At 42.8% G+C, this 26,042-nt stretch overlaps 1 protein-coding gene across 2 annotated transcripts in view; it reads left to right on the forward strand.

Annotated features, from left to right (window-relative positions):
• The first annotated feature begins 1,816 nt into the window (after positions 1-1,816).
• Positions 1,817-26,042, forward strand: part of MTX2 (metaxin 2) — a 31,932-nt gene continuing 7,706 nt past the window's right edge. For both annotated transcript variants that reach the window (XM_065750310.1, XM_065750311.1), the window contains exons 1-3: positions 1,817-1,905; positions 13,772-13,819; positions 14,774-14,820. In XM_065750310.1, the coding sequence (XP_065606382.1) occupies positions 1,866-1,905; positions 13,772-13,819; positions 14,774-14,820 (135 nt within the window). In that variant the 5' untranslated portion in view covers positions 1,817-1,865. The remainder of the gene's footprint in view (positions 1,906-13,771; positions 13,820-14,773; positions 14,821-26,042) is intronic.

A 26,042-nucleotide genomic window follows, 5' to 3' on the forward strand; every position in this document is an offset into this window, starting at 1 on the left:
TGATCCAATTGGTAAATATTCCAAAGATACACAGCCATATCTAATATCTTTGTTCTCATTCCTTTCAGGGGAGAATTCTAATTTGGAATTAGTTCAGGCAGTTAGAGGCTGATCTATGTTTCTGCATTCAGACTCCAAATGTTTCTGTTCTCTTCAGAAAACTATAGTTCTTCAAGTGTTGAACCTTCATACAGCATGAGTGCCAGAGGAACCGAAGATGAATTAAGTTGCTTTACTTTGCAGATCCTACGGCTGGTTACAGCATTCCTAATAACTCTTACCTACACTTAAAGAAAAAATCATTAAAAAAATTCATAAAAAAAAAAAGTAAACCAGCCTGAACTTACACCTTTCAGCTCCTTACATATTGCCTCTACATGTCACGCTGAGTAAGCTAGTTAAGCCAACTTTCTTTCAATAGTAGAGATTGTCCCATGACTCTGTTGGATCCAGAGCACTTTTAAAAGTCCTTTGATACTGCTCTACTTGTCCAGTGTAACCTTGCCCTGACTCCTCTCCACAGGACCGTAATCGAAGTTGTGTACATGTAATATATCATGAAGAAAAAGCTGCAAAACATCTGCAATTATCGTTCCACGTGCACTTATTTCATTTTTCTCCTTGAATGAAGCTGAAGTGTCTGCAGTATTTCAGATGTCAGCCATGTTTATACTGCTGAAGGATTTGGCATCTGTCATGAGTTAAATAACAAATGTCATCGCTGCCCAAGCAAAGGCTTTACTACTGTTTACTGGATAGAGTTGTGGCTAAGTCAGCCCAAGAATCCATCACAATACTCAGAATTATGATAAATATTCTCATCCATCATGATGTTGGCCAGTGTTTCCTGCTACCATTTGTCAGACTGCAGTTTCATTTTCACTTTTCTTTTGATTATATTTCCAGGCAAAGAAAATTATTACACCACGGCTAAATATGCAGTTGTATCTCAGATAACATTGCAGAGTGCAAATTCAAAGAGATTTTTCCTCAGCCTGGATTAACTAAGGAGATAGTGATGTAATTTCCCACGTACCTGTTTGTTCATAATTTTCTCAGTTTCTATCCTCTACTTATTCAAAGCTTTAAGGAGAAGTTCTGCAGTTGATGCATACGGAGCCCAGTGAGCTCCAGAGCTGCTTTTGTTGGTAGTTGCAATTGTCATGGAAAACGCGTATCATAATACACAAAGATGTCCTTCACGTCATTTATCTCTCTGTATTATAAAATCTGAAATTCTGTGTGGCTGACACAGGGCTGTGAAGAGGCTGCAGCCTGTGCAGCAACGTGGTGGCATGGAACTAAGGAACAATAAGATCTGGGCTGTGCTCCCTCCACCCTCTAGTACAGGATGTTAACGGATGGAATTAAAGCTTTTTTTTTTTTAATTTTTTTTTACTTCATAGCACACTTCTGAAATGTTTGCATTTGCATTTAGCTTTACCGCTGCACATGCAGCTCTACAGCGCGTCATTTCCAGATGAGTCTCTCTCCACACCAGCAGGTCCCCACCACGTCAGCTCTCTGCATTTCTTGACTAGTATATCTGCTTTTACTTGAGATACGAGCACATCCGCGCGGGCTGAGCGCGGTACAGGCTCCCTGGAGGTGCAGTCAGGCCCAGCAGCGGCCCTCATGGAAGCACAGGCTCCTTTCTGCGCGCCCCACACCGCAGAGCCCCGCTCGCGTTCACTCCTCAGGCCTCGCGCGCCCGCCCCCTCTGCAGCCGCGGAGCAAACCCCGCCCCGGCGGGCGGCGCGAGGCGGGCCTGGCGGCGGGAGGCGGGCCCCGGATGCAGTGGGCCTCGCGGCACGGCCCCACTTCCTGCGTGTGCCCTCAGCGCAGCCGGGCTCTCCCTGCGCAGCATGTCGCTGGTGGCGGAGGCCTTCATGAACCAGCTGGCCGGTGAGGGGCGGGCGGGCGGCCGGTGAGGGGCGGGCGCCGACCCGGGGTGGCCGCTGGTGATTGTGGGTGAGCTCGGCCCCGCCTGACGGGCCGCCGGGGGCGGCCGCCCTTAGGCCGCAGGAGCACGCCGGGCCCCGTCCCCTGCCGGAGTCGGCGGGGCCGCAGGTCCAGGCGGTGCGGGCGTTATTCCGTTGAGGGCCCGGTGCTGTTGCTACGGCCGGAGTCTGCGTGACCTCTCCGAGGGGCGGGAGGGCCCGGAGGAGAACCGGCCGGCCTGCCCTGCTGGGAGAAGGCCTGACCGCGTGCCCGGAGCTCCGTGCATAACTGTGTGCTCGTCCCGCAGGACGGCCGCTGCAGCACCTTGCCGGGTGCCATGTTGGAGCACACACCTGCGTGCAGCAGGTGGCCATCACCATCTCACTTAGCGAGCCTGCGGCTCAGCTGTGCTAGGGTGCACATTCACTTTGATTTAAAAACTTTCCTTTGCAAGTGCCGTGTTTCTTGTGTTGCTGTTATGAAGCTTAGAAATATAACGGTGCATAATTTGCTCTTATGATTCACCACAGCTAGGCCACGTGCACCAGATGTGAGCCTTGCCATAAGCGGAGATGATGTGTATAACAGTTACACTTCTGATAAGAAGTGCTCTCAAGGAACAAACATGCACCTCACATGGCTTCTGGCTGAGAAGTTCAAAATGCACTCAGTGCATTGCACATGGAAAGTCAGTGCATTGGTTGCATTTCTTCCTTGTCTCTGTTCTTACCTATTCCTGCTACATGAGACCCAAAAGAACAAATACTGCAAGGAAATGGCATTACCATCTCTGCCAGGGAAAAAGTCAGTGAGCTGGGTCTGCAGAGGCTCTAACATAGGCATCCCAGTTTGGTTTCCAGAGCACACTTGCCTGGGGCTGGTACTGTAGAGGAAACACAGAAAACCTCAAATTTGAGTGTACAAGAGGGACCCACAGGCATCCTTAAAGCTGTGTTAGGCTCTTGGATTGAGACTTGCTGATTTTTAGATTCTTCGCACAGGCAACACTTACACTTTAAGGGCTAGAACCCCAGTTCCTCAGGATATTGGGATCATGGTATCTGTCAGCCTTGCTTCACACCATTTACTAGCGTGATTTCCTTAGTACTTTGCACTCACTTGCATTGCGTAACACAAGTATAGCCACAAACACGAGTAGGTTGTTGATTCTGTTGTGTTTGTCTGCTGTGCAGCCTTCATGAATATTTTAAAACAGACACTTATTTCTTACTGGAATTAAAAATACAGACTCAAAGCTGTATTGCACAGTGACATGTATGTAGTATAAGAAGAACATTTGGAATTCTAGAAGCAAGAAATACTTCAATGTCTGGCTCCTTCCTTTCCCTCTTTTCTGAGGGGTTCTTCCTCTGTTCCTAGGCAGATTCTTGCCTCCCCTTTGGGATAGCTGCTTTCACTAGCCTTAGGCTCTTGCAATTACAGTTATACTATGAATGTGAGACCCTGAGAGCATCAGAGATGCTTGTATGCTTCTGGACCTTTTTAAACTTCAATATGCATAGAACCTTATCTTTAACCTGTCAGTCTTAGGTTAAGCAATGCTCATTTCCTATTTTTAAGGAAATAGAATAGGCAGATATTTAATAAAGAATTGCTGGTAATACTCCAGTATTTTTGCTGAGCAGAATTGCTCAGTGCTTATTTTATTCATCTTCTGCTGAGTGTGCAGCAACTTACCATGACTGAAAATGCAGTACAAATTCTCATTGTGGACCTACCTATTTGTAACACTATAATGCAATGAAAAGCACACCCATAATAGTGGGTGACAGAATCCTAGGCTGCAGCCAGTGAGGGTAAACCTAAATGCAACAGCTGTGGATGCAAGGAAGGAAAAAAAAAAAAAAAGCAGCTTACCCTTGGAAAGCCTCAGATAGACAGGGACCTCCAGCAAGACACTCTTGCCTCCACTGCCAACCCTTAAATGAGATCTGGGAAGGGGTGGATCCTGGATGCACCCCTTTCCACTCAGGTTCATTGCATGCACCTGAGCTCCCTTGGGTCGGCCCTGCCTTCCCACCAGGTGCTCAATCTCTGGTTCAAGCCATGACTTAGCATTTCCACTGTATCACTGAATCATTTTAAAAACAAAATTATGACCGTGTCTTTGCTTTCTAAAAGCAAATCAGTGTCAGAAGTGGTTATCTGCCTTGAAAATAATAAAATACCTTTGCGAGTGGGTCATGGCCTTCTAGCTCTTACGTATTATATCTCACTCCACAACTGAAATTAAATAAAGGCAAAATTGTTCAATCTGTTCATATTGTAAAATTTTTCTAGAGGTTATCCAGGATCTTGGCCAGTACCTCCCACTTGTAGATTTGCTGAGACCTTGCATAGACACAGGGAATATTTATTTCTGGTACTGCAAAGGTGTAAATGTCTCAGATGAAAAATGGTGTATCTGAAAGAAAAAACATACATAGTTCTTCTAATAACTTTCTCCTCCTACCTGTGATTGTGAATAGTATGCTTTGTTACGCATGAGTGGAATGGTAAGAATGATGGAGGGGGGGAAAAACAAAAAAAATTGCTAAAGCCATGAATCTGATTTAACGTTGGCTCAGGTTGCTCAGAGCTCAGAGCAGTTGTGGAGTCTATTCCTGGAGCTCAGAACCCAGCTGGTGACAGCCGTGGGCAACCTGCTCCAGCTCCAGCACCTCCAGCCCAGCAGCTCTGTGCTTCTCACTGGCTCATCCTGTTTGCACATCTGCAGTAGCTCAGCAGTCTGTGTGCATCATGCGTGCATCTCAACGTGCTGAGCATAACCTGCTGCTGTCATCCTTTGTGATCCAATACACACTGATGACTGTATCTCTTACATGGAGTAAGACACTTGGTTTAGTGATGTTTAAGTGTTGACTTGTTCAGGAATATAGAGAGATTGATGCTGCATCTCAGGGAGTAATATATACTTCCATAGTTCTGTGAATTGCAAGCATGTTATGGCACATTTTGAATCATCAATTTCTGAACTGTTGCAAATATTAATTGGATATATGGTAGAGAATTTGTTTAGAGTAGCTTAGCATCAATCACATTTTAACAAGGTAGGAAATGGGTATTTATGCTATAAGAAGAATTAGAGTGTCAGCTTTCAAGTGGTGCAGAATATTAAACTCTCTGACTGGTAGTTTTGAGAAGCTGGCTGCTCAAATTGCCTGGAAGAGATTGTTGATATGTTGTTCGATTGATCACTGAATTACTCCATATGCTTAGCATTTTTTCCCCCACACATTATTTTCAGATCAGCAATCAAAAAGAGAGAAAATAATATCCTTGTTTGTCCTTTTAATCTCTGGGAAATTACTTCTGTTTATTGCAGCTGAGTGATGTCTAAAGGTCTTAGGCCAGTTTTAGTGCTGAGGGAAATGAATGCAGTTTGAAAAACAGATGCCCTTATGCCTTTAGATATTTTACATTCTCAGTGAGTCTAACTGCAATGCAATGTGCCAGAGCAAAAGTACATCTTTTACGTGTATTTTTGTGTATTAAGACAAGCTGCAATTTGGCTTAGAGAAAACATACAGAGTGACTGCCCTCATTGCTCCTGCACACGGGTGCATGAAATTTAGGCTGGGTATGCATTTTGTACATTAGAATGTGTATGTGTGAATGTGAACAGTTCTTGCTTCAGTGAAAAAATAGTTCCCTATTTTTGCTTAATGTTAGACCATCTGCTGCATAGGCTACTGAAGCCAGCTGCTGAAGTGCTTGTAGTTGAGGGATGCCTTGTAAATACTGAATTTGTCTGGCTGTTTTGGTTTTATATTGCAGTATACAATGAAGCTGGGGACACCAACATGGGCTTTTTTTGTTTCGTTTTGGACGGGGAGGTAATGCAATGTAAGGGAACCCCTTTAACTCTTGTTCTGTTGCCACGAGCAAGTCTCTGACATGGCTCCTGCCAGTTGGCTCAGATATATATGTTTTATAGCTTGATTTGAATCAGTCCTTTGAAGGGATTGCCTGTCTGATCTTTTGTTAGGCCAGAGGAGAAATGACTTTATTTTGTAATAATTACAGTACTGTACATATTTCATTCTGAGTTAGCTATTTCTTGTTTTTAAGAAGCAATATAATTACAGGTTATAATAGAATATCCTTCTATAGTTGTTTCTGGCTCCATTAAGACAAAGCAGTCTTCCTCTAATCAGGATTTTATTATTAGATGTTTTCTGCTAAGTAGTATCTTCTTTTTTTCTCATGGCAGGAAACAGGACTGCACTAGAAGTACGACAAGAAAATTAGTAAATGAAAAGGAACGCTTACTTTGATTTTGTCCCATTTGCTTTGCAAATACCATTATCTCTTTTGAGGGCTGACCTGAAGACCATGAGCCCTGCAGCAGCAGCAGAGGCACCCATGTCTTCCCCTCACCAGTGGCAGTGCTTGGCTGGCTGCACCACTGCCAGCCCGGCCTGCATTGCTGCCCCTCACTGCTCTCCTGCCTCAGATCTCTGCTCTTCTCACCCCTAGGTCCAGGCTCACAGCACTGCTGTCATCACCTCATGGTGCCTCCTGATTGTGCTGCCTTCAGCTCCTTGGGAGAGATATGAGAGAGGGAATGGAGGGCAGCTTTAATGAAAGGCCGCAGGGCTGGGACTAGGTGAGCAGGAAGGGAGCATGGGGGGAGCTTCTGGAGAAGATCAGGAATGTTGAGGTCCTGTCTGGCGGGATAGGTGGTTGGTGTGGGTCAGAGGTGGGGATGAAGCAGGGAGCTCCTCGAGGCATTTTGCAGAAGTGGCTTTCAGGATGCCTGCCAGACATCCTTAGGAGTGGAGGAGTTTGAATTGCTTGAATGAGGAGCTCTCAATCTAAAATAGCTTCCCAAAGGGCTAATTTAAAGTATACGAATGTAATTAACAGGGCTATGAATTGTCCTAGTCCAGCAGGGCACTTAGGGCATTTGTGAGTGTCAGACATCTATTCTACTTTTCAGGGCAGCTCCTGTGCATGGACCTTTATTTCTTCAGGCAGGAGCAAAGGACTTGAGTAATGCAAAGGGAAGAGATTGATTTAGAGAGCTATAAAAAGCTATAATTAAGAATTACAGAGTTTCTTTGAGATGGAGCATTTGTGCTGAATATCAGAAATAAGTAAAATAGCTCCAGCTTGTCGAGACTTGAGAAATAAATCTATTGAGATCATTAGTTGGCACTCTGTGCTTTTATGAAGGAATCCAAATGTTGATTTAGAAGCAACTTGTATTTATGACTTTGACTCTGCGGGGTTTCAGTGTCCTCTCTGCGAGTGTGTTGTTGCTAGACCACCACCTTGCAGGGAGCATGCTGCGTACCCGGGGGCCACAGCGCAGTGGCTGTGCTCCTGGCACTCAGCTCAAAGTAATGCAGTTGGACAGATGTTTCCATCCATGCCATTAATAGCTTTCTTGGAGGCTTAAGGAGCGGATGTCTCATCCTAAATGGCTGCTGCAGTCATGTCATGCTCAGCCTGTCTTAACATTCTGCCACTGGAAACCTGAGTTTGGGAATTGCTGCTCAGATTGAGTCCTCACATTGGTATGGCTGCTTGATCAATTATTACTGAGCAGCTATGATTTATCTGAATTGTAATATCTCTGAGAAGGAGGCCTGGGATAGATTTAAGCAAATGATGTAATTATTTGATACGTGGTTTAATGTGTCTTGTTTAACTTGTGTGAAAGTGGGCTTTCATTTGTCTAGGCACTGTGGGACACTTGCCGGTTCTCTGTCAGCAGTGGCAGAGAGCTGCTGATGCTCTCATTTCTTCTTGGCCCTTGTCAGTTTGCAAGACCAGGTCGGTTGCATGGCTCTGATCTCAGTGTGGATGGGTTGGCTGGTGGGGCTCAAGGCGGCCAATCCACAATTTCCTCATATTGATATTCCTCATTATTGATGGCGGGGAATGAACAGGTCGTGTATTTTTAACCACTTTGGTTCCAAGCTGGTTGTGCCTTCGCAGCATTAATCAGAATGTATTTCTGTGCTTAATTCCTATAGTAAAGATTTAGAAATGCATCAATTCCTGGCATTCTAAAAAAAATATATTGCTCCCTGCAAATGTGACCATTTGCATCGTGAAAAGGGAGGGAAGTGATCGCCTACTTCTTTTTGATGCATCTTGACATCAGGCTATTAATAATCCTTTTCCCTTCTGGAGTCTGTGGGTTAGCTTTCAGTGTGGTTCCTTTGGGTTGAGCACAGCTCCCACAGCAGCAGCCTGGGGAAGCCAGGCAAGGAGCACCTTCCCAGTGGTTGTTACGATGTCTGCTTCACAGTGCTTGGAGACTTGTAAATAATGCTGTTGGATGCAGATGCTGCCAGATGTAGGGCTCGATTTCTTTGTAGTGTTTACTCTTGTGAGAAAACAGTTTTGAGGTACCTCATTATAATTTAATCAAATCTGTACCTAGGGAGAGGCTAAAGGAAACAGTGTGGAAATAATGCGTAAGTTAATTTCTTCAGCTGTAATATTGGAATACGGCGATTCAAATTAATGCTAACTTTTTTAGGTTTTAGAAGAGAGTATTTTGCCTCTTGGCTGTTTTATCAAGCTTTTAATGCTGTGTGAACCAAACTGGTAAATACAGATGTTTTAGCTTTCCTTCTTTTTATGCAAGTTTAATATCAGAGTGCTTAAGTATATAACAGAAAGGGAAATGATCCATGCAAATATGGCGACTTCAGAGCTGTCTTTATTTCTGCACGGTCTGGAAACTTCTGCTTACAGTTGCAGGCAATGGCTCTGTCCCAGGCCCTGCCTCACTTATGTAGTTTCATGCAGTGAACTGCGTGGAAGAGGGTGCTGGTCAGCAGGGTGTGTGATTTACAGAAGCAGAAGGAGGATGAAGCAGTTGAGGGATGAATTACTGGCAAACTGAGAACTCAGGAGATTTTAGTTTACAGGAGACTTGAGGCAGAGGTTGTCTTGTTTACTTTTCTTCATGTAGTTTCAGCGCTTGACAAATAATGTACTGGCTATTAATGTTTGGTGTTGGTTCCTTAGCCTCGATTCTCATTAGGCATATTTTGGCCTTATAGCCAAAAATTACTTACATCTGCATTGCCTTCCAAAAACGTTCCTGTTCCACCCAAATTCTATGGTTGTGCTAATTGCTGGGAACAGCTTAGTTTCAAGTTGAGCATTGTCCTGCAGAACTCTTTCACCAGATAATAACTTCATTTCCCTTGGAGGAGGGAGCACTTAGATGCCTGGATCCAGAGGGTTCTCATGTCTGTGCCCAATACTCAGGAAGGAGTGGCTTGTGGACATGTGCTAAATGAGCTAGTGCTGCAAACCACATCCTATACCCTAATGGTCGAAACCGGCGATTCGTGCTAGGCTTCTGAAACTGTTACATTCTTGTTTAGCATATTACACAATTTAACATGCAAAGTGTTTTATGTCTTCATATTTCCACAGTCAGTCTTATTTTTTAAATAACAGGATTAAAAGCATAATTGTAAGCCATTTATTTCATTTCAACTCTTTCATCATTGTGAAGCTGCTTGGGGAAAGTGGATGAAAATGGCTTCTCCCCCATCCATCCAGGCAGCGCTGACATGGATTGAAGTTTCCCAGCTATTAGAATGTAGGAGTTGAAACCTAATTTGGTACTGTAATAAGATGTTGGAATGGTCCGGACAAGGAGCTGGTGGTAGTGAAGTGCTGCAGTGTGTTGGGAAGTGTTGCCTTCCTTGTCACAGACTTTGCTGGGGGAATGTTCTCGCAGCCTCTCATTCTTTGACCTTGAAATTCACCTGTGTTCAGGGACCCCAAAGAAGTACAGCCTGTCCTGTCCTGTTCTGAGAGCATTAGTTGGAGCTGAGATGTTTGAGCCTTGGGTGAGAAGTCCGGTGCACTCAAGGATCTCTTCCCATGGCTTAAGTGCATTTGTCCCTCTTGCTGTCCCAAAAGTATTTAGATTGATAAACTCTTATTACTGAAATGACAGTTCTCAAATGTCTGGAAATACTGAAGTCGAGATGTTAATTGGATATAATCTCTGACCTTAGTGTAGCTGAAGTAAAACATTTCACTGAAACATACACCTGATGTTATTCTTTTTTAGTAACAATGAGTTTTATGTGACTGTCATGTCTCATTCTATGCTTTGGAAGCTTTTTGTATGAGCAGAATGATACATTCAGTAATTTATTCTCTTACATGACAGATGAAGCTAGTGATCTCTTTTAATAGATAGCTGCAAACCTGAGTAATTACAACTCCACTGGGAACATGCAAGACACCAGTTCTCAGAGTTTCCCTGTAAGTCTAATTTGACAGTGAATAATCCTGTTAGCGCTTTGTATTCTATATTTTCTATGCTAAACTGTTAATAAGTAGAACACTTTGACTAACAAATACATTGAGCTTAGGGAAATTTTTATCTATTTTTAGTGATTTACAAAAACCAAAGAAGATTTTTTTGTAGGTGGTCCATTTGCTGCCCCCATGGCACTGAATTCTCTGCTCCTGTAACCAGGCTTATGTGGGTGATGCTTTCCACATCCATATGCTTTTAGTTCACACTCACCAGTAACTTTTGAAATTGGTGCTTATTTTGGAGGTATGCAATAGGGAGAACTGATCCCACAGATCCCAGTTTCCTATAAGTGGCATAAAAACAAGCGGTACCGTAGGAAAGAAGTAGGGGAAGATAACAGTTCACATGTCCTGAAAAACAGCGGGCAGTCCATATGAAAGATTAAATCTTTGAATTCCTTGAGCACGGGAAAAATGTCAGTAAGGTGAGAAAGCAATCTTCAATAAAGATTGTGTGCCCAGGAGGCAGGCCCATTGGGCGGCACGCAGTTGTGGTTCCGCTGGTTCTGGAGGCAGAAGGAAGAACCTAATGGGTACTTACTCATAAGTTACAAAGAGAAACTATTCCTGGAGGGTGTACTTACAGGCAGTTACTCCATCCTGCAAGCAGTTAATGATAAAAGTGTGCATTGTGTAGGATCTGACGCATAAATGTGGTCCTATGTTGAAAGCTTCTGAAACTGAATTGACATAGCATTTGTTAGTTTTCTTTCCCAATTTTCTCTTGTTCTCCTGTCCCAGTAGCCTTGGAAAGCTTCCCTTGGCTGGGAAACTAACATCTAGTGACCAGAAGATTATAGTTGCCAGAGGATAAACTGGATTTGACTTCATTAGTGCACAAATGATAAGTTTGTGAGGAGTTATTATAGCATTAATCAACTTGATGGATTGGAAATATGACAGAACTGAAGCAGCGTGTAATATTAGTGCCTATTATTCTACAAATTATGTCTTCACCTACATTTAGAAAGCAGGAGTCATTGCCATACACATTATTCCTTTTTTCATCTTGCAGAGGCTTGTGATGTTCCTTCAGTGTCTTCCTCTGTCACCAGCTGGTTCTGCTCTCCAAGCTGCAGATTTTGGCCTTGCAGCTAACTGAAGGCAGCTGTGGAGGTGGTCTCTGAGTTTAGCTCGTCCCTCATGAGCCTGTACATGAAGAACTGAAGGCTTTGGTTTCTAGGCCCCTTAGCATGTGATCACCTTGTCCACACCCGTGTGCTTGGAGTTGTGACCTCTGTCTGGAAACTGGCAGATGCTGAGTGCAGGGCTGCTGCACTTTTCTTTCACACAGATCTGCTGAATTTTGGAGTTCAGATGTCCTAATAAGAGATGCTGAGATTTTTATGTGACTGTTTGTCCTTGTTTCATTTACTTGTCAAGACAAAAATTTTAGTGCACGGCTGGGTGCTAGCTGAGTGAGTGCAAAGGTGTAAAACTGCCCTTTAGCTTTCCTGCCCTTTAGTTTGGTGTGTGCTCCTGTGTATTCTAAGATTGGTGATAAGAACTTCATGTAATGAGTGACTGAATTAGGGTCAGATCCTTAGCAAATACAGTTTGTGAAAATCTGTATTTGATCAGTAGAATGTGGAAGGAAATTCTAAGCAGATAAAGGCCAGCAAGTTACAAAAAACATTCAGCTTGTGTTTTGGTTTATAAGACAGATGTAGAATGCCTTTGCAGTGGTGTCTGGTTGGACTGTGTGTGCCAAGAAGCTGTGATTTGTATCCAGGGCTGCCTGCAACTTAATGCCAAGATCAGACTAGAATTAATGTTTGAACTTCTTGAAACAGACTTAGCTCTTTTGCTAGAAAATGGAAAGTTCATTTAATTTTTGTGGGCCTGAGGCATGTCAGCCACGTGCCTGTTCTTCCAGTTAGGGACAGAATCCAAGAACTGGATGTTAATCTGACATGGCAATCTAAAAACTGTTGTGCGAAAGTTATCAGCAGAAATGGACGCACACAATGTGAAGTTCTCAGTACCATTTTGGGCTTGGAAAAAGGATGCTCTCTCTTTGCTGTCACACTGGGGTGTTACCACCTGCAAGAGCAGAGTGCCTTTGTACTTCTCTAAGTGGCTCAGAGGTCAGCACTGTTAAGTTTGCTAAAGTACAGCAATAGCTTTCTTAATTTCCTCATGTCTTTTGTTCTTGAAAGATGTAAGTGGACCTAAAGAAATGTATTTTAGATAAGTTGTTGTAAACACTTATGGTTGCAGTACCGCAGACGCTATTTAGTCTCTTTTTATCCCAAGAAGTAAATGTACTTCCACCTCAAGAATTTTTACTCCAGGGCAAAACTGTAATGATGGGGTGTAAAACCAATAACTGCTACAATAAAACATAAAACATTTCTTTGTGACAAGTCAGTGTGATTAGTTGCTTTCTCATGCCCCTGCTAGTGTAGCTTTGGTGGACTCTGAGCAGTAGTAGTGACCTTTGCAGAACTGTGTAGTGTTACAAGCTTTCCAGCTCTGTGTGACTTACATATAAGTTACCACGTCGTCATCATTTTCTTGGAGTTTGAGGACCAAGATAGAAATAATGACCTTAATGAAGCCAGTGGCACAATTCTGTTTGAAGAACATAGTTATTTGCACTCATCATTGTCTTAAAAAGAAGTATTTGTGGGGTAAAATAAAATATAGCTAGTTGGGATAAAATCCAAGTTTGAATTAGTATCTAAAAATAAATTTCTAAAATGGATTTAACGAAGAATGTAATGGAGACAAAGCAGCACAATGACCTGTTAACCTATTGCTAATGTAATCAGTGCTGATTAACTTTTTAATATTTTTGCCTTCTATTGATAAATTCATATGGAATATGGTGAACTGCAACAGTTCTCAGTTGGAAGCTGTCATTGTCTTCTGTTTCTTTGCTTTGTGAGTGATGGTGCAGGCTTTTTTTTTTTTTTTTTTTTTTTGTTTAATGAATAGTGCCATTGCTGTGTTAGGGCTGCCAGTATGTCATTTAAAGCAAAAGGCAGTCCAGGTTTTTGTGGGATTCGTAATGTGCCCACACACCTAGCTCTCTGGGTACAGGATCGAACCAGTCAGGCACAAAGCTCTTCCATTTCCCCAGAGCATTCTTCGTGCCTGGTTTTGAGGTTCTTGCCTCTCTCTGTTTTCTTCTGTTCTCTCCAGAATTAGTTGTTTAATGCCTTAATAAATAGTTGCTCAGGTGGCTGGAGTTGTGACACGAATGTGCACAAGGATGCCTTATGGCAGAGAACAGCTAGCTGCTTTTGCTGTGTGATAATTGCAAAGATATTCTGCAACATGGTGTGGGCTTTAGCTTTGTCTGCAACACTTAGTTTTGAGGCTTGATTTTCTGCCCTTTGTTGTGCCCCTACGAGCAGAAGAGAGTGGCAGGGGGGCATCTTCGAGCAGGTCACATCGTGCATCTGAGTTCTGCTCTAGGTAATGTTTGTGTTCTGTTAGCATCCGCAGCGCGTTGTTGATTGGCTTGCCTAATTAATCCTTCTTCCTTCTTCAGCCACAGAGCCCTGGCCTGAAAATGCTGCATTGTATCAGCAACTGAAGGGTGGGTATGGTTTTTGCAATTAGTAATTACTCTATTTTAAAAAACCTATTAAATGTGCTCAAAGATAATTAACTGCGAGGAAGCACAGCAACTGTTAAGAGCCCTTTGTGTTGTTTGTCTGGTCAGAGGTTTGAGCTACACTTACATCTGCCAATATAAACCAGCTATTCATGGCCTATAAGGTCCTTGGTTTATTATTGACTCATTATATTGGCTGCTGTAGGCAGTGTAAAATGATGTGGTTGCAGGCACAGTTGGCAGATTTACTGCACCAATAGCTGAGGCAGCAGATTTTTGAAGTCTTGTGGTAAAGTGGGCTCTCAGTAAAAAGGAACTGTTAAAATGTATAGGCTAGGATGGTTCAGGCTCCCTTTAGCAGCTCTTCATATATCATCAGATCACATTATGGCCCCCATTTGGGGCTCAGCAGCCTGCTACAGTTGTCAGAAGACTGCAAAGTAATGAAGACTAATAGGTAGCAGCCCTAGTCTTCTAAGCATGGAATTTTTATTGCAGTGAACTTGTCATCTTTCTTTTGTGTGACAGACCTAGACACAGTGCGCAGTATTAACTGCGAGCCGTTTTTATAGCTTTCTGAATGCTTTTACTTTTTAGCCAGAGGAGTTATGAAGATGCGGTTTTATTTAACTTTGATTAGAAGAAGAGTAATTGGCGTAAAGCTCAAGCATTTGGCTTTCAATTGTGGGCATTTTTATCATACGTTGTTGGTAGCGTATGATAAATGCAGTTGCATTTGCAGGAGAAGTATTCCTGGTACTTCTTTAAAAAAATTATATAGCAGGTTTTCTAATCTAGCTCCATAACAGTTATGAATTTGCTCCTTCTTCTTTGTGTAAGAAATGTAACTCAGAATGAATTACAGTTGCAGGTCGGTAGGTAAATAGACACTGCTTTTTGTAATTGTGGGTTGTTTGTTTTTTTTTCTCTCAACAGAAGACCAGATTTTGCTCTCTGATAATGCAGCTTCCCTTGCTGTTCAGGTAACATGTCATCTCTTCTAAACTAAAGATGTTATTTTTGTTTTAGGTTTTGAATGATTTTCTTCTAGCTAAAATGTCTGTCTTTACCCAGATGAATAATTTTTTCTCTCATAAGCAGAGAATTTTTTCTCTCATAAGCAGTGACTTATTTCCTGTGTCTGATTTGCTTTGTGTTGTCATTGGAGTGCTAGAGCTGAAGAGACACGAGGGTTTGGGTGTTCTGTACAGAGTGCTGCTGCTTGTACTTGTATTTGTGCTATATTGTTCTGTACGGTATCTGCTTGTCTTCCTAACCTGGGACCCTGTGGGATGCCCCTCTTGTCTGCTGGAGTGCCAGTTCCCCTTATAGTCCCTTTCATGGTGCATGCTGCTGTTTCATTCTACGGCTGCCCCCAGCTCCAGGCAGATGTGCTGCGGGCATCAAATTTCCACGTGTCTCTGGTGAAATTGAGGAGAGCTATCATGTATACATAGTAGAGACCCAATGTGGTTTGTAGAAATAGTCCATATAATTGACAAATTTGCATCTCTTAACTGACTTAAAAGCACCTCTGCGGCTGTGAAGTCTACGTAAACTCCATTAACCTGTTAGGTTCAGTAACCCCAAATCTCAAGGGGATGTGTTCCCATTAGAAGAGAAAGTCAGGCTGTCAGAAGTGGTGGTGAGCGAGGTGTCTGTCAGGTTCCTGTTCAAAGCAGCTTTGTGTAGCAGGAGCTGCACAGTTCCCCTGCTTCTTGCGTTGGTGTGTGGTCTGTCTTGGCTGCTCTCAGTCAAGACCAAGGGGTCTCTTAGGACTGTCCAAAGGGTCACCTCTCATTTATCCACATGGGTAACTGACTTTACTGGTAAAAAGGTTAGGATTATATGATCACTGTAACTACTCACTAAATCTCTAGCTTTTTCCCCTCCCAGTCTGTCAATGTGGGAAATATCTGTAAGAGTAAATTCTATCAGAACAAAAGGTATCTTAGTTTTGTGCTAGAAAGATGAGTCATCTTTGATATACCAAATAAAGGGGGCAGTGTTCATTTTTTTGGGCAGTGTGTTTTATATTGTGTCTCACAGTAAAGCAAGTAAGTGTTTTTGTTGCTTCCTTGATTTCAGTGTTCCTTTTTACTCCACAATCCCGTATTTTTTGTGGTTCTTACGTATTTTCTTGCCATTCAACAACACACATAGGTGTGGCTTGCATTTAAAACACGCAAACAAAAGAAACAATAACATAACCCTAAAATTTCCTTTTCTAATGCATCATTTTACTTTACTGTATCCAGTCCATTGTTATCCTACACATGTCACTTAGATGATAAATTATCCATAATATATTAAAAATGCTTGCTTTTCTTCAATATTCTCTAGCTGGACAGCTGATAGTAGCCATGACTATAAATACAGCTCTGGTAGATATCTGATCTTCAACTTCATAGAACAATTTTCTATTGGGGAATCACATCTATTTAGAAGAACCTCTGTAACAAGGTTGTAACTGTGAAGAAATAGTTATCCTTTGTGTATGCAGGCCAATTTGAAATACTAGGAGCTGCAGTTATGTATTACTAACTAAGTATGAATGGTTTGACTAGACCAGAGTAGTTTGCATAAGGAAATTGCTGCATTCCTCTGGGTCAGAAATGTCGTTTTATGCTGATAGGATCCTGTTTATCTTTCTATTGGATATCTCTCCCTCCCGCTCCTGCTCCCCCTCCCCCTCCCCTGAGAAATAAATGGGAGCAGTGATAAGAGGAGAAATATGAGCTGGTACCTGGGATTTTTTTTTCCCACAGTTGGCATTCCCCTTCCCCTGTTAGGGATTCAGGGCATGTGACTGTCACCAGAGCAGATCCATGGCTTTTTTGTGGCCTGATGAACTTTCAAGGGATGGAAATGCATTGGAATTTTGAATGTGTCCGCTCAAAAGAGCGTGTGGAGTCAGGAGTCTTCAGATCCCTAAGGAACATGGTTCACATGGGGACACTGGGTGTCCTGGAACTGATCTTCTGCGTCTTTCCCTGAGTCTCCTTACAGCAGCCCTGTGTTATGCTGCTCTGAGGAAGCTCTCAGAAAACAGATATGCAGGGAGTTACATCTAAAATAGAGAAAAAATCCAAGGCCTTAGTAAGTAGCTATGTGCAGCACAAGCAAGGAGGACAGAGAGCGTGCTGGGAATTGCTGAGAAGCTGTGTTGGTGGTGGTGTGCTCAGTACTTAACAAACACCTTTCCTCTTGTGAAATCTCTGCTGATCCTGCTAGGTTGGTTGGTGGGTTTTCAATTCCTCTTCTATCCATGTTTTCTAATTCTTCTTTCCTCTTTTACTGTTGTTCCTGGAAACATATTGAATGAAGAATTCCTTCCTCTTTTACTGGGTGCAGATTCTTTGAATTTGCTGAAAATGCAACATAACTTCAAATGAGTTAGTACATTGTCCCAGGTACTGCTTGGTGTTTGCACTCCTTGCTTGATAACTTGAAGGAGAGTATTATACAGTCCTGTTGAGAAAGAAGGGCACTTGATCTTTGGCTGCAGAACCTTGATATTGAATGAAATCCTATTTTCACTTCAGGGGAATTTTTTTTTTTTTTCCCTTGATTTTAATCTTGGCAATGATTTTCCAGCTACAGGAATGAGAACGTTGTGTTTAGAATGAAGACTGTTCTTCTCATGAGACATTTGGCATTGTCCTCGTTAACGAGTATACATATACTTCCTGGGCAGTGTGACTCACACTTAAAAGCCTTCTTTCCTTGTTTACTGTACAGCTTCCAAAGTACAGCATTCCTGCTTACCAGTCACCAAAAAATAAAAAAGTCACCAAAACTCAGAATCAAGTACACAGCTATAATTCAGCCTCTGAGCAATTGCACATTTAAAGGAGGTAGAGATGGAGTTACTATTTAAAAGGATAGCCTAAGAAATTGAGATTTATTATGTCATACTCAGGTAGTGTAAAAAAGCTTGGTATCTGTAGATAATGCCATTTAACAAATTGATGTTATCTTTGCTTTAAAGTCTGCTTCATTTCAAATTCAGTAGATTGCTATGCATTCTGTTCTGCGAATAATTACAAGGAGTTTAACAGACTGCTTTTGGAAATGCGGTACAGAGGCGTAGGCCTTTTGGAAGGAAGGGGTCTCCCTAGGAATTCTGAGGTCTTAAACTCAGACCTAACTGCCTCAGATTGCACAACTTCTACCTGCTGTGTCCTGTGCTTAAGATAAATGCTGATTTAGAAGAGAACAGTGTATGCTGGGAATGTGTTTCTAGGGGTGTCTGGGTTATCACTGTCAGACTGTGAGTAGGAGAGAGGGGAAAATGAAAATTGTGAGTGCTCATTCTCAGTGATTTAAATGCTGTATTTGCAAACAGTTTATTATTATTTATTATTATTTATTTACACTTGTTGACAGTTCCCTCATGGCATAGCTTTGCCTTTCTATATGGATGCAGTGTCTTCAGACATTTGCCACCCATGGGCCATTAGAAGATTGTGTGAGCTTCTGAGTACAGTTCCTCACAACAGGATTTTTCATTGAGTAATTGTGTTCTTCTCCTCATTGATGTAGGTGTTACCTCAGCTTGGTTGGCTTTCTTTGCTTACATGTGGCAGTCAGAGGCACCAACTCGTGCAGACATCCCAGTGGGAGAGCAGTCTGGCTGTGGCACTGGGGGACATGGTGGGTGTGGGGTGATGGTTGGGCTTGACAATCCAACCTTTCCCACCAATCCAACCCTTTTCCAACCTTTATGATTCCCTGGATTTAATATGTGGATTACAGTTGTTTCCTTAAAGGATATTTGTCAGACTCAAGGACTTGCAGATGGTGAATTAGGTCACGTGTGTGTGTTTGTATGCTTATGCTTTAGGGTGCTGCTGTGTTCATAGCTGGTGGATTACAGCTTTTTTCATCTACTTTCAACCACAAACTTGGATTAAAACTGAATAACCATAGCAGACAGTGTCAGTGTGAAGCAGAGGGCATGCCCAGGCCCTCTCCCCCTGCTGCGCTGGTGCAGGTGAAGGCTGGTGGGGTTGGGGCAGGGGAGGGGGCACACAGCTGTGCTGTGCAGGCCTGCGGCTGCAAGTACAGCAGCAGCATCTCTGCGTGCTGCCCCAGCTTGTCGCGGAGAGGAATGTGAGCGCTTTGGCTGCCTCTGTCATTAAAGACTCTTCTGAAATATTTATGCGGGTAGCGGTGGAGCCTTGCTTAAAAGGCTGTCAGAAGTGTTTGCGACTGTGGAAATCCTCACAGCTGTCCTGAGGTTATACAGCCAGCAGCTCATTACGTTAAGATATGTATTAATTGCTTGTGCAATTGATGTCCTTGTAAATGATCTTAATATATTCCAGGAAAGTGCCTTTAGAATTGTCTGTTCTTAGTCCTGAATGACAGAAGGATGTTTGGGCAATTTAAAATTGTATTACATAGACTAACTGCTTATTTACTTCAACAAGTAATCAAATGAATGTGTAAATCACGCATGATTAATTACTCTCTGCACATTTGTGTTTTTTTTTTTTGGTGTATGAATTGTGGTTTGGTTTTTCCCTAGACAGAATATGAGGAGAAATGTGAACTTGTTGCTGAGGTTGAACCAAGGCTGAGTAGAGAAATGAAAACCTGACTTCCTTTCTTTTTTTTAAGAGAATAAAAACTGGAATTCTTCACGATGAGGAATGCAGTATCAACATAATCAATCTGGCAGCATTATGTTATAGCTGAAAACATGCTTAAATCCCAAGCCGTAGAGGTACTGTTTGTGAGTGAAACATCTTTCATATAGTTCTAAGATGAAATTACCCCTGAATGAATAGCATCTTCATTTATCTTCAAAACCTCTGTGCTACCACTGAATCTACTCCTTCCACATTCTACAAGAATTACATTATACCATTAGAGCAGTGCTGTGCTGCAGTGTAAAATAAATTGTTTTGGAGAATGAACGTGGCTTTGCTATAAATTATGTTCACAGGTACAGAGGAATTCGTTATTTTGTTTAAAATAGTCACAAATATAATTAAGCTCTTAATTTATGTTAAACTACAAATGTGGCCATTACCATAACTGGATTAGGAATTTAATCTGTCATTCAAAGAATGATACTGAGCAGTTTTCATTTATAACCTTAGACATACCATTTCAGTTACAGGGTCTGCAGCTGTTTGATATGAAAACTGAATTATTCTGTGGGTTTGTTCGTGGTTTTTAATTTTAAAATGCGTTCCTGCAATAGAGAATAACTCCTTAGTTGTCGTCACATATTGTCTTTTGTCTGCTCATGAAATAGTGTAAGAATGAAAACAGAATGCCTTCTGCTCTTTTTTCGCAGCAGTATTATGCGGGTGCACTTAGAAGTGCTGCTGAATAGGAGATGCCCACAATGGGTCATTCTTTATTAAAAAACTAATCATGAGTATGTCTTCTTCGAATGAAGCCTGGAGCGTGTGCCATCTGAATAGTGTTCCTCGTGTGGGGATGGAAGTTGTGAACTATTTGAGACTTGGAGTAAGCAATTTCATTCTTTCCTCTGATCTCAGAAACTGCAATCTGGATATGATTTACATCAAGTTATAACTCATTTTTAATGAGTGTTTGTGTTTGCTCTCGTGTATTATTCTGAGAGGGGACTGGAGGGGAAGAAGAGAGCATTGTGATGGAGCTCTGATGGGGTGATTTGCTGCCTGATGGGTGTTATGCTTCCAGTTGACAGTGTTCTAACAGTCCGATCTTTGGGGAGGGCAGACAGGAAGGGAGAGTGAGGGCAAAACTGGTACATGATCCAATTACCTAAGAGAATAAATACAAAACTCCCCCCTCCCTTTTCTTACTCTTTCCCATTGTACTTCATGTGCAGTCATTTTCTGTTCTTGTCATCGCAGAAGATACAATGGCGTCACTTTCGTACACTGTTTGGAGGGCAGCAGCAGCAGAGCTGGAAATGCCATTTCTGAGAGGAGGGGAGGATCAGGACTTCTGAGCTCTGTGCTTCTGGAACTTGGCAAAACAGCACTGATTGTTTTTTTTTCAGTAATTGAAATCCAACATACTATTTATGTTCTTAATTTGAGAGTGGTTAAAGTATAAGAAAACAAAGCAACCTTTCAGTTGATTGTGTACTGTAAGCAACACTGTTGCTGTAAATGTGCTTGGTACTTTTGTCAGGAGGTGTACCTGCCGTGACTGTCATGAATTATATGCATAGGATTGTTGATCAATTTTCTTGAAGCTTCTTAGCAAATATTTTGGATGGAGGTGATTGAATCCCTGAACTCAGCTCTAGTGAGGCTGCATCTTGAGTAGTGTGTTCAGTTTTGAGCCCTTCACTATAAGAAAGACATTGAGGCCTTGGAGCACTGCTAGAGAAGGGCAGTGGAGCTGTGAGGGGTCTGCAACACTAGAGTTACGGGGAGCAGCTGAGGGAGATGGGATTGTTCAGTCTGGAAAAGAGGAGGCTCAGGGGAGGACTGTATTGCTCTTTACAACAGCCTGAAAGGTCGTTATGGTACGGTGAGGGTCGGTCTCTTCTGCTGTGTAACTAGTGGAAGGACAAGAGGGAATGGCCTCAAGTTGTGTCAGGGGAAGTTGAGGTTGGGCTAAGAGAAGGTCAGGCAGTGAAACAGGCTGCCCAGCAGGGTGGTGGACTCGCTGTCCCTGGAGGTGCTCAAGAAACGTGTTAATGTTCTAAGGAACATGGTTTTGTGGAGAGATACCGGTGGCAGGTGGTGGTTGGAATGGATGAACTTGGAGGTCTTTTCCAACGTTGGTGATTCTATGATACTTCATTTTCGTGCAGCAGAAATACAAACCAGCTTGTGCCATACTGACTTGCAAAACAGAGTGGCTTTGGAAGAGGAACACACTGAAATGCAAATTGAGATGCTGTGCTAGGTACAGCAGGTACAGGTAGTGCAGGAGAGACAATGAGGGCCTGTGCTGTGCTGTTCATTCAGTTTGCTCTCCTTATTCCCACACTCTTGTCTTCCCTTGACTGTAGTGCTACATACTGGGAGGGCAGGGAAGGACACAGGTAATTCACTTTGTGGTCTGTTTTTCCCTTCTTGCTCTGTTTCTCCCCTTGGATCTTCAGCAGCTGTCCACGTTCCAGTCAGCAGCAAAGCTTCCCATTAAAAACAAGGTGCACAGAGGCAGTAGAAGCTTTGCAGACTCAGTGCTTTCTGCCTGGAAGAAGAGAGGAGTAGCACTGCTACAAAGATATTGTTCATATTTCTCCCTTTCTTTCCCAGGTACCACAAAAGGCGGTGCTACAGGGAGGGAGACTGGAAAAGCATAAGAATGGGGTTGGTTAGCCTGCAGGGAAGAGGACAGAGCACGTGTGGGAGAGATGATGACAGACTCCATTAAACCAAATCTTTATTTTTTAATATCTTTATCTGTTTTTCACATTAACCTCATCCAATGAAAGGACACATTTTGTTCCAGAAATAAAGAAAGGTTTTTGTACAAGGCATTATGATGACTGCAAGTTAAACCTGGATTATCTTCCCAGATTCTACTTTGGTTGTTGGCAAATGCCAGTACTAATTAACAAAGTGAGGCCCTTGTTTTTAAGACTATAGAAACACAAATAGCCAGTGATATGCATGGATAGAAGAGGAGGTCCTGCTGATACCAGGGGAATAAACTCAGTTCTTCCCAACCTGAGATTTTATTACACTCATAAAAATGGTGTTAACAAGTATGAGCCATGAAATTGCTCAGGCTATTAAAATAAATGAGTACGTCAGTTTGATTTCCTTCAGCTGTAGTTACTTTTGTATATTTATACTTGAATTAAGTTTCCTTTGTTTGTATAAAGTCTACTGGGGAGTCATCTCTGATCTTCTGCAGTGTGGACAAAGGGAAATAAGAATGTCAGTCCCTCATCTCTTTTAACTAATCCTAGTAGTTAACTCTTCTGGGTAGGTGTTAAGCAGCACTCTGAGGTTCTTGTGTGAGCATACTAAGTGCTGAAGGAAATTCAGGTTGTGGATTCCTCTGTTTGTACTACTATAATAATTTTCTTCTTTCACTGAGGACAAAAAAGAGGGGAATTCAGTGCTTTTCTTTAGAATTAAAAGCATCTTCGGGGGCTGACAGTTGGGCTGGTGCTCAGCTGGTGTCAGGTTTCTAGCTCTGCTGTTGCTGTCTCATTCACCAATTTTTCAGGTGAATTTTTAGAAGGGTTTGATTAACTAGCTTGTGTGTCACTTGGAATTCAGTTGGCCCCTTTCAGCCTCTTTTAAAGTTGATCAGCCAAATTTATGATGTTGACAGTGATCTTTGATATCCTGGAATAAGCCTGGGCCCTTGATCTTTTGGGTCACTCAGCTTTTGATGCTGTGTCTTTGAAGGGGTGTTGATATCTTCATAAATCTCAGAAGAACCACCCTGGGGTGGCTGCAGCCGTCCCTCTCACCCTCTGCTCCCACAGCACTCTGAGCACTGCTGTGCCAAGGGCTTGCTCAGATGGTGTGTGCCAAATATGAAGGGAGAAGGAGGTGTTCTGAGCTGCGTTCCACTGCATCTGTTAGCAGGATTGGAAACCTCGTGGTCTGATGCTATCTGCACACCAAATGTGCTGGTACAAACATCCTACACGAGCGGTCAGAAAGGGAACAAATCTTCTCTTGATCACTGGGCTAAAATGTTGGACAAGATAATGCCTCACAGACATGGCTGCTTTTGTCTTCTCTGTCCTGTGCTCTCTCTGTAGGATTACTTAAATCTCTTCCCATTTCCACTGTTTAGGTAAGAGTCTGTGCCACAGAACAGTTGCTGTCTTAAATCAAATTCTTCTAGCTGAACGCATCATGAAAGAGTTCGATGTTTTCTGGCAGTGAATGTTTGTAGGAATGCATTGGTCATAGCCTTCGTCAGTCTCTTTTCTAAAAGAAATCGTGAATGTTTGAGCATTCACTATGCTCAGAAGTGCAAAACTACCTGTACTGTTACTACCAGCAGTTTCAAGAGCTTTTCATGTTTATGTCAATAAAAGAAGGCAGGTATGCCCGTGGTGATGCAGGGCCTATTTCTTAGGCTGAACCCTTATGGTGGAAGCTCACTGTGGAGCTTCTGCCCTTCACTTTTCTGCACAATAATATTTAAGGGGCACTTAAACTGAATAGGTCGTGCTTTGGGGGTTCAGACGTGCTAAAGCGTACTGATGTTCTGATTCCCCACTCTTGTAACTTTTTAAGGGCACAGCAGCAGTTCTTCACTTCCAAGGAACTTTTCTATTTTTTTTTGGTCAGTGCTTTGGTGAGTATTTCAAGAGCCTTTTTTAAAGCTCACAGAGGGAAGGCTGACTGACTTCTGAGCTTTCCGGAATCTGTTTATTACGCAGAGTAGTGAATGTTTCATTGTGTTCAGTTAAAATTTGTTTCCATGTTAGAACTCAGTTCTAGTCCATCTCCCTCTTTGCTCCTTTCTTTATTAAGTGCTAAGAAGGCACGTGGGCCCCGCGTGTTTGCCATCACTTTCAGCCTGGCCAGAGACCGAGGTAGAACTTCCCTGCCAACTGTAATAGAGGTCAATGTTCCTTGGTCTGTGGATGTTTATTGTGGAGGAGGAGGGAGAAAAGTCACAGTCAGATTTACAGGAATCTTGGCTGAACTCCTTACTTACTTATGTTGTTTATAGTTTAACCTCAATTCTGAGGAATGCTTTTTGCAGACACAGGCCGTGTTTTTGGTACAAACCTCATACTGTGGAGGAGCCAGTGTATGGTAGACAAGAATTGGCTGAAGCAGCTCACGTAACCTGACTGTTCTGTGCTGGTCTATCTCATTTTTGACACGCTGATGTGGAAATGTAAAAATAGCCCCAATTCACTTCCTTTTGCTTAAATGTGTCCCTGCGCTCATGAGCTTTTTAGTTATTCATGTGTTCCAACACAGTTCAGACACTCTTGTCGGAACCAGCAGTGGGAACAGTACATGGTGGCCTTAAAATTAATCTCAAGCTTAATGCAGAATTGCCGTGAACTCAGTGCCCCAGTTTGGGCAGAGGACATGATGCATATGGCAGTAGCTGGAACAGTCTGCACTGTCGCTGGATCCTGCAGAGCCAATAGGCAGAGGAAGAGGTACAGCACTGAGTCGGTGCCTTTCGTTCCTGTTTAAGAATTATTCCTTTGGGTGTTCTTTCTGCTTGCATGGAGTTTGGGAAGTCGAGACTACAGGAGCCTTGATTTCTGGTGGTTGTGCACTTAGAAAGTGTGATGTTGTCAGATGTGGCCAGCACCTTGTGTTTTCTGTGGGTGTCGGTTGCTGCTATCAGCAGTTATAGGGGTGCTGGTAGGGATGAGGTTTGGCAATGTAATGACCAGTTTATTCTAGACTAGGGCAGGGTTCTCAGCATTTGGCAGATGTGCATCTGCATATGGGTGTGTAGTAATTGGCTCCCAAGCAGTACTTTCAGTTGGGGTTTGGCTGAAAAAATCAAAATCTGCAGAAATTTGTTACTGGCAGATTTTGCAGAGCCTCTCAGGTTCAGAGGCAGGCGCTCCTGTCAGCTGTAATCAGTGTCTTTAGCAGCTTGTGACCATAATTCCTTGCTTTAATTTGGGGTTTGGGATTCACTTAGGTCAGTAGCGAGAGCCAAATGATGTAGTAGTCTGTGGGGTTCTTCAGTTGGTTGGAAGAGGCATCAGAAGGGACCAAAGCTTTGGCTTTTGTTCCCTTGGTTCTGTTAGCATCAGTGCTTGGGTTTGGGAATGAAGCACTTGAGCAGGAGAGGAGTGGTTTGTTCTTTGCTTGATGGCTACTACAGAAGCCACAAGGTTAGGAACAGGGCTGATGTCAATATTAGTTAATGCCTTGTGGTCTTACTTAGTGCAGAGGTGCCCTTCTGCCACAGACATTGATGTTGTGAATGTAGTTACAGTTAGGTCAGCTTCTGGGAGCCTGTGGCAGGGCTTTGCTGGGTGCCATGGGTGGCTTTCTACCCCCTCTGCCAAATGAGACGAAGTTCAAATGGAGTACACATTGTTCAGCTGGGATAGCTGTTTCCAAAGCAGGATTTAAAAGTATGCTGTACTGTTCACCATCCTTGAAGATCTTAACATTTTGGCTTTGGTCTGCTTGCTTACAGTGCTGTCCCTCAGCTTACAGCAGCGTATTTCTTTGTGGTTAGCAGCCTTCTTGGTGTAGGCTTTAGCTTCCAGCCACAGTGGATAAATAGGTGTGATGCTGGAATCTGGAGTTCTGACCTTTCTCACTGCAAA

The sequence above is a fragment of the Cyrtonyx montezumae genome, unplaced genomic scaffold (genome assembly GCF_038088225.1).
Source record: "Cyrtonyx montezumae isolate F1298 unplaced genomic scaffold, pur_monq_1.0 scaffold_7, whole genome shotgun sequence".
NCBI lineage: Eukaryota > Metazoa > Chordata > Aves > Galliformes > Odontophoridae > Cyrtonyx > Cyrtonyx montezumae.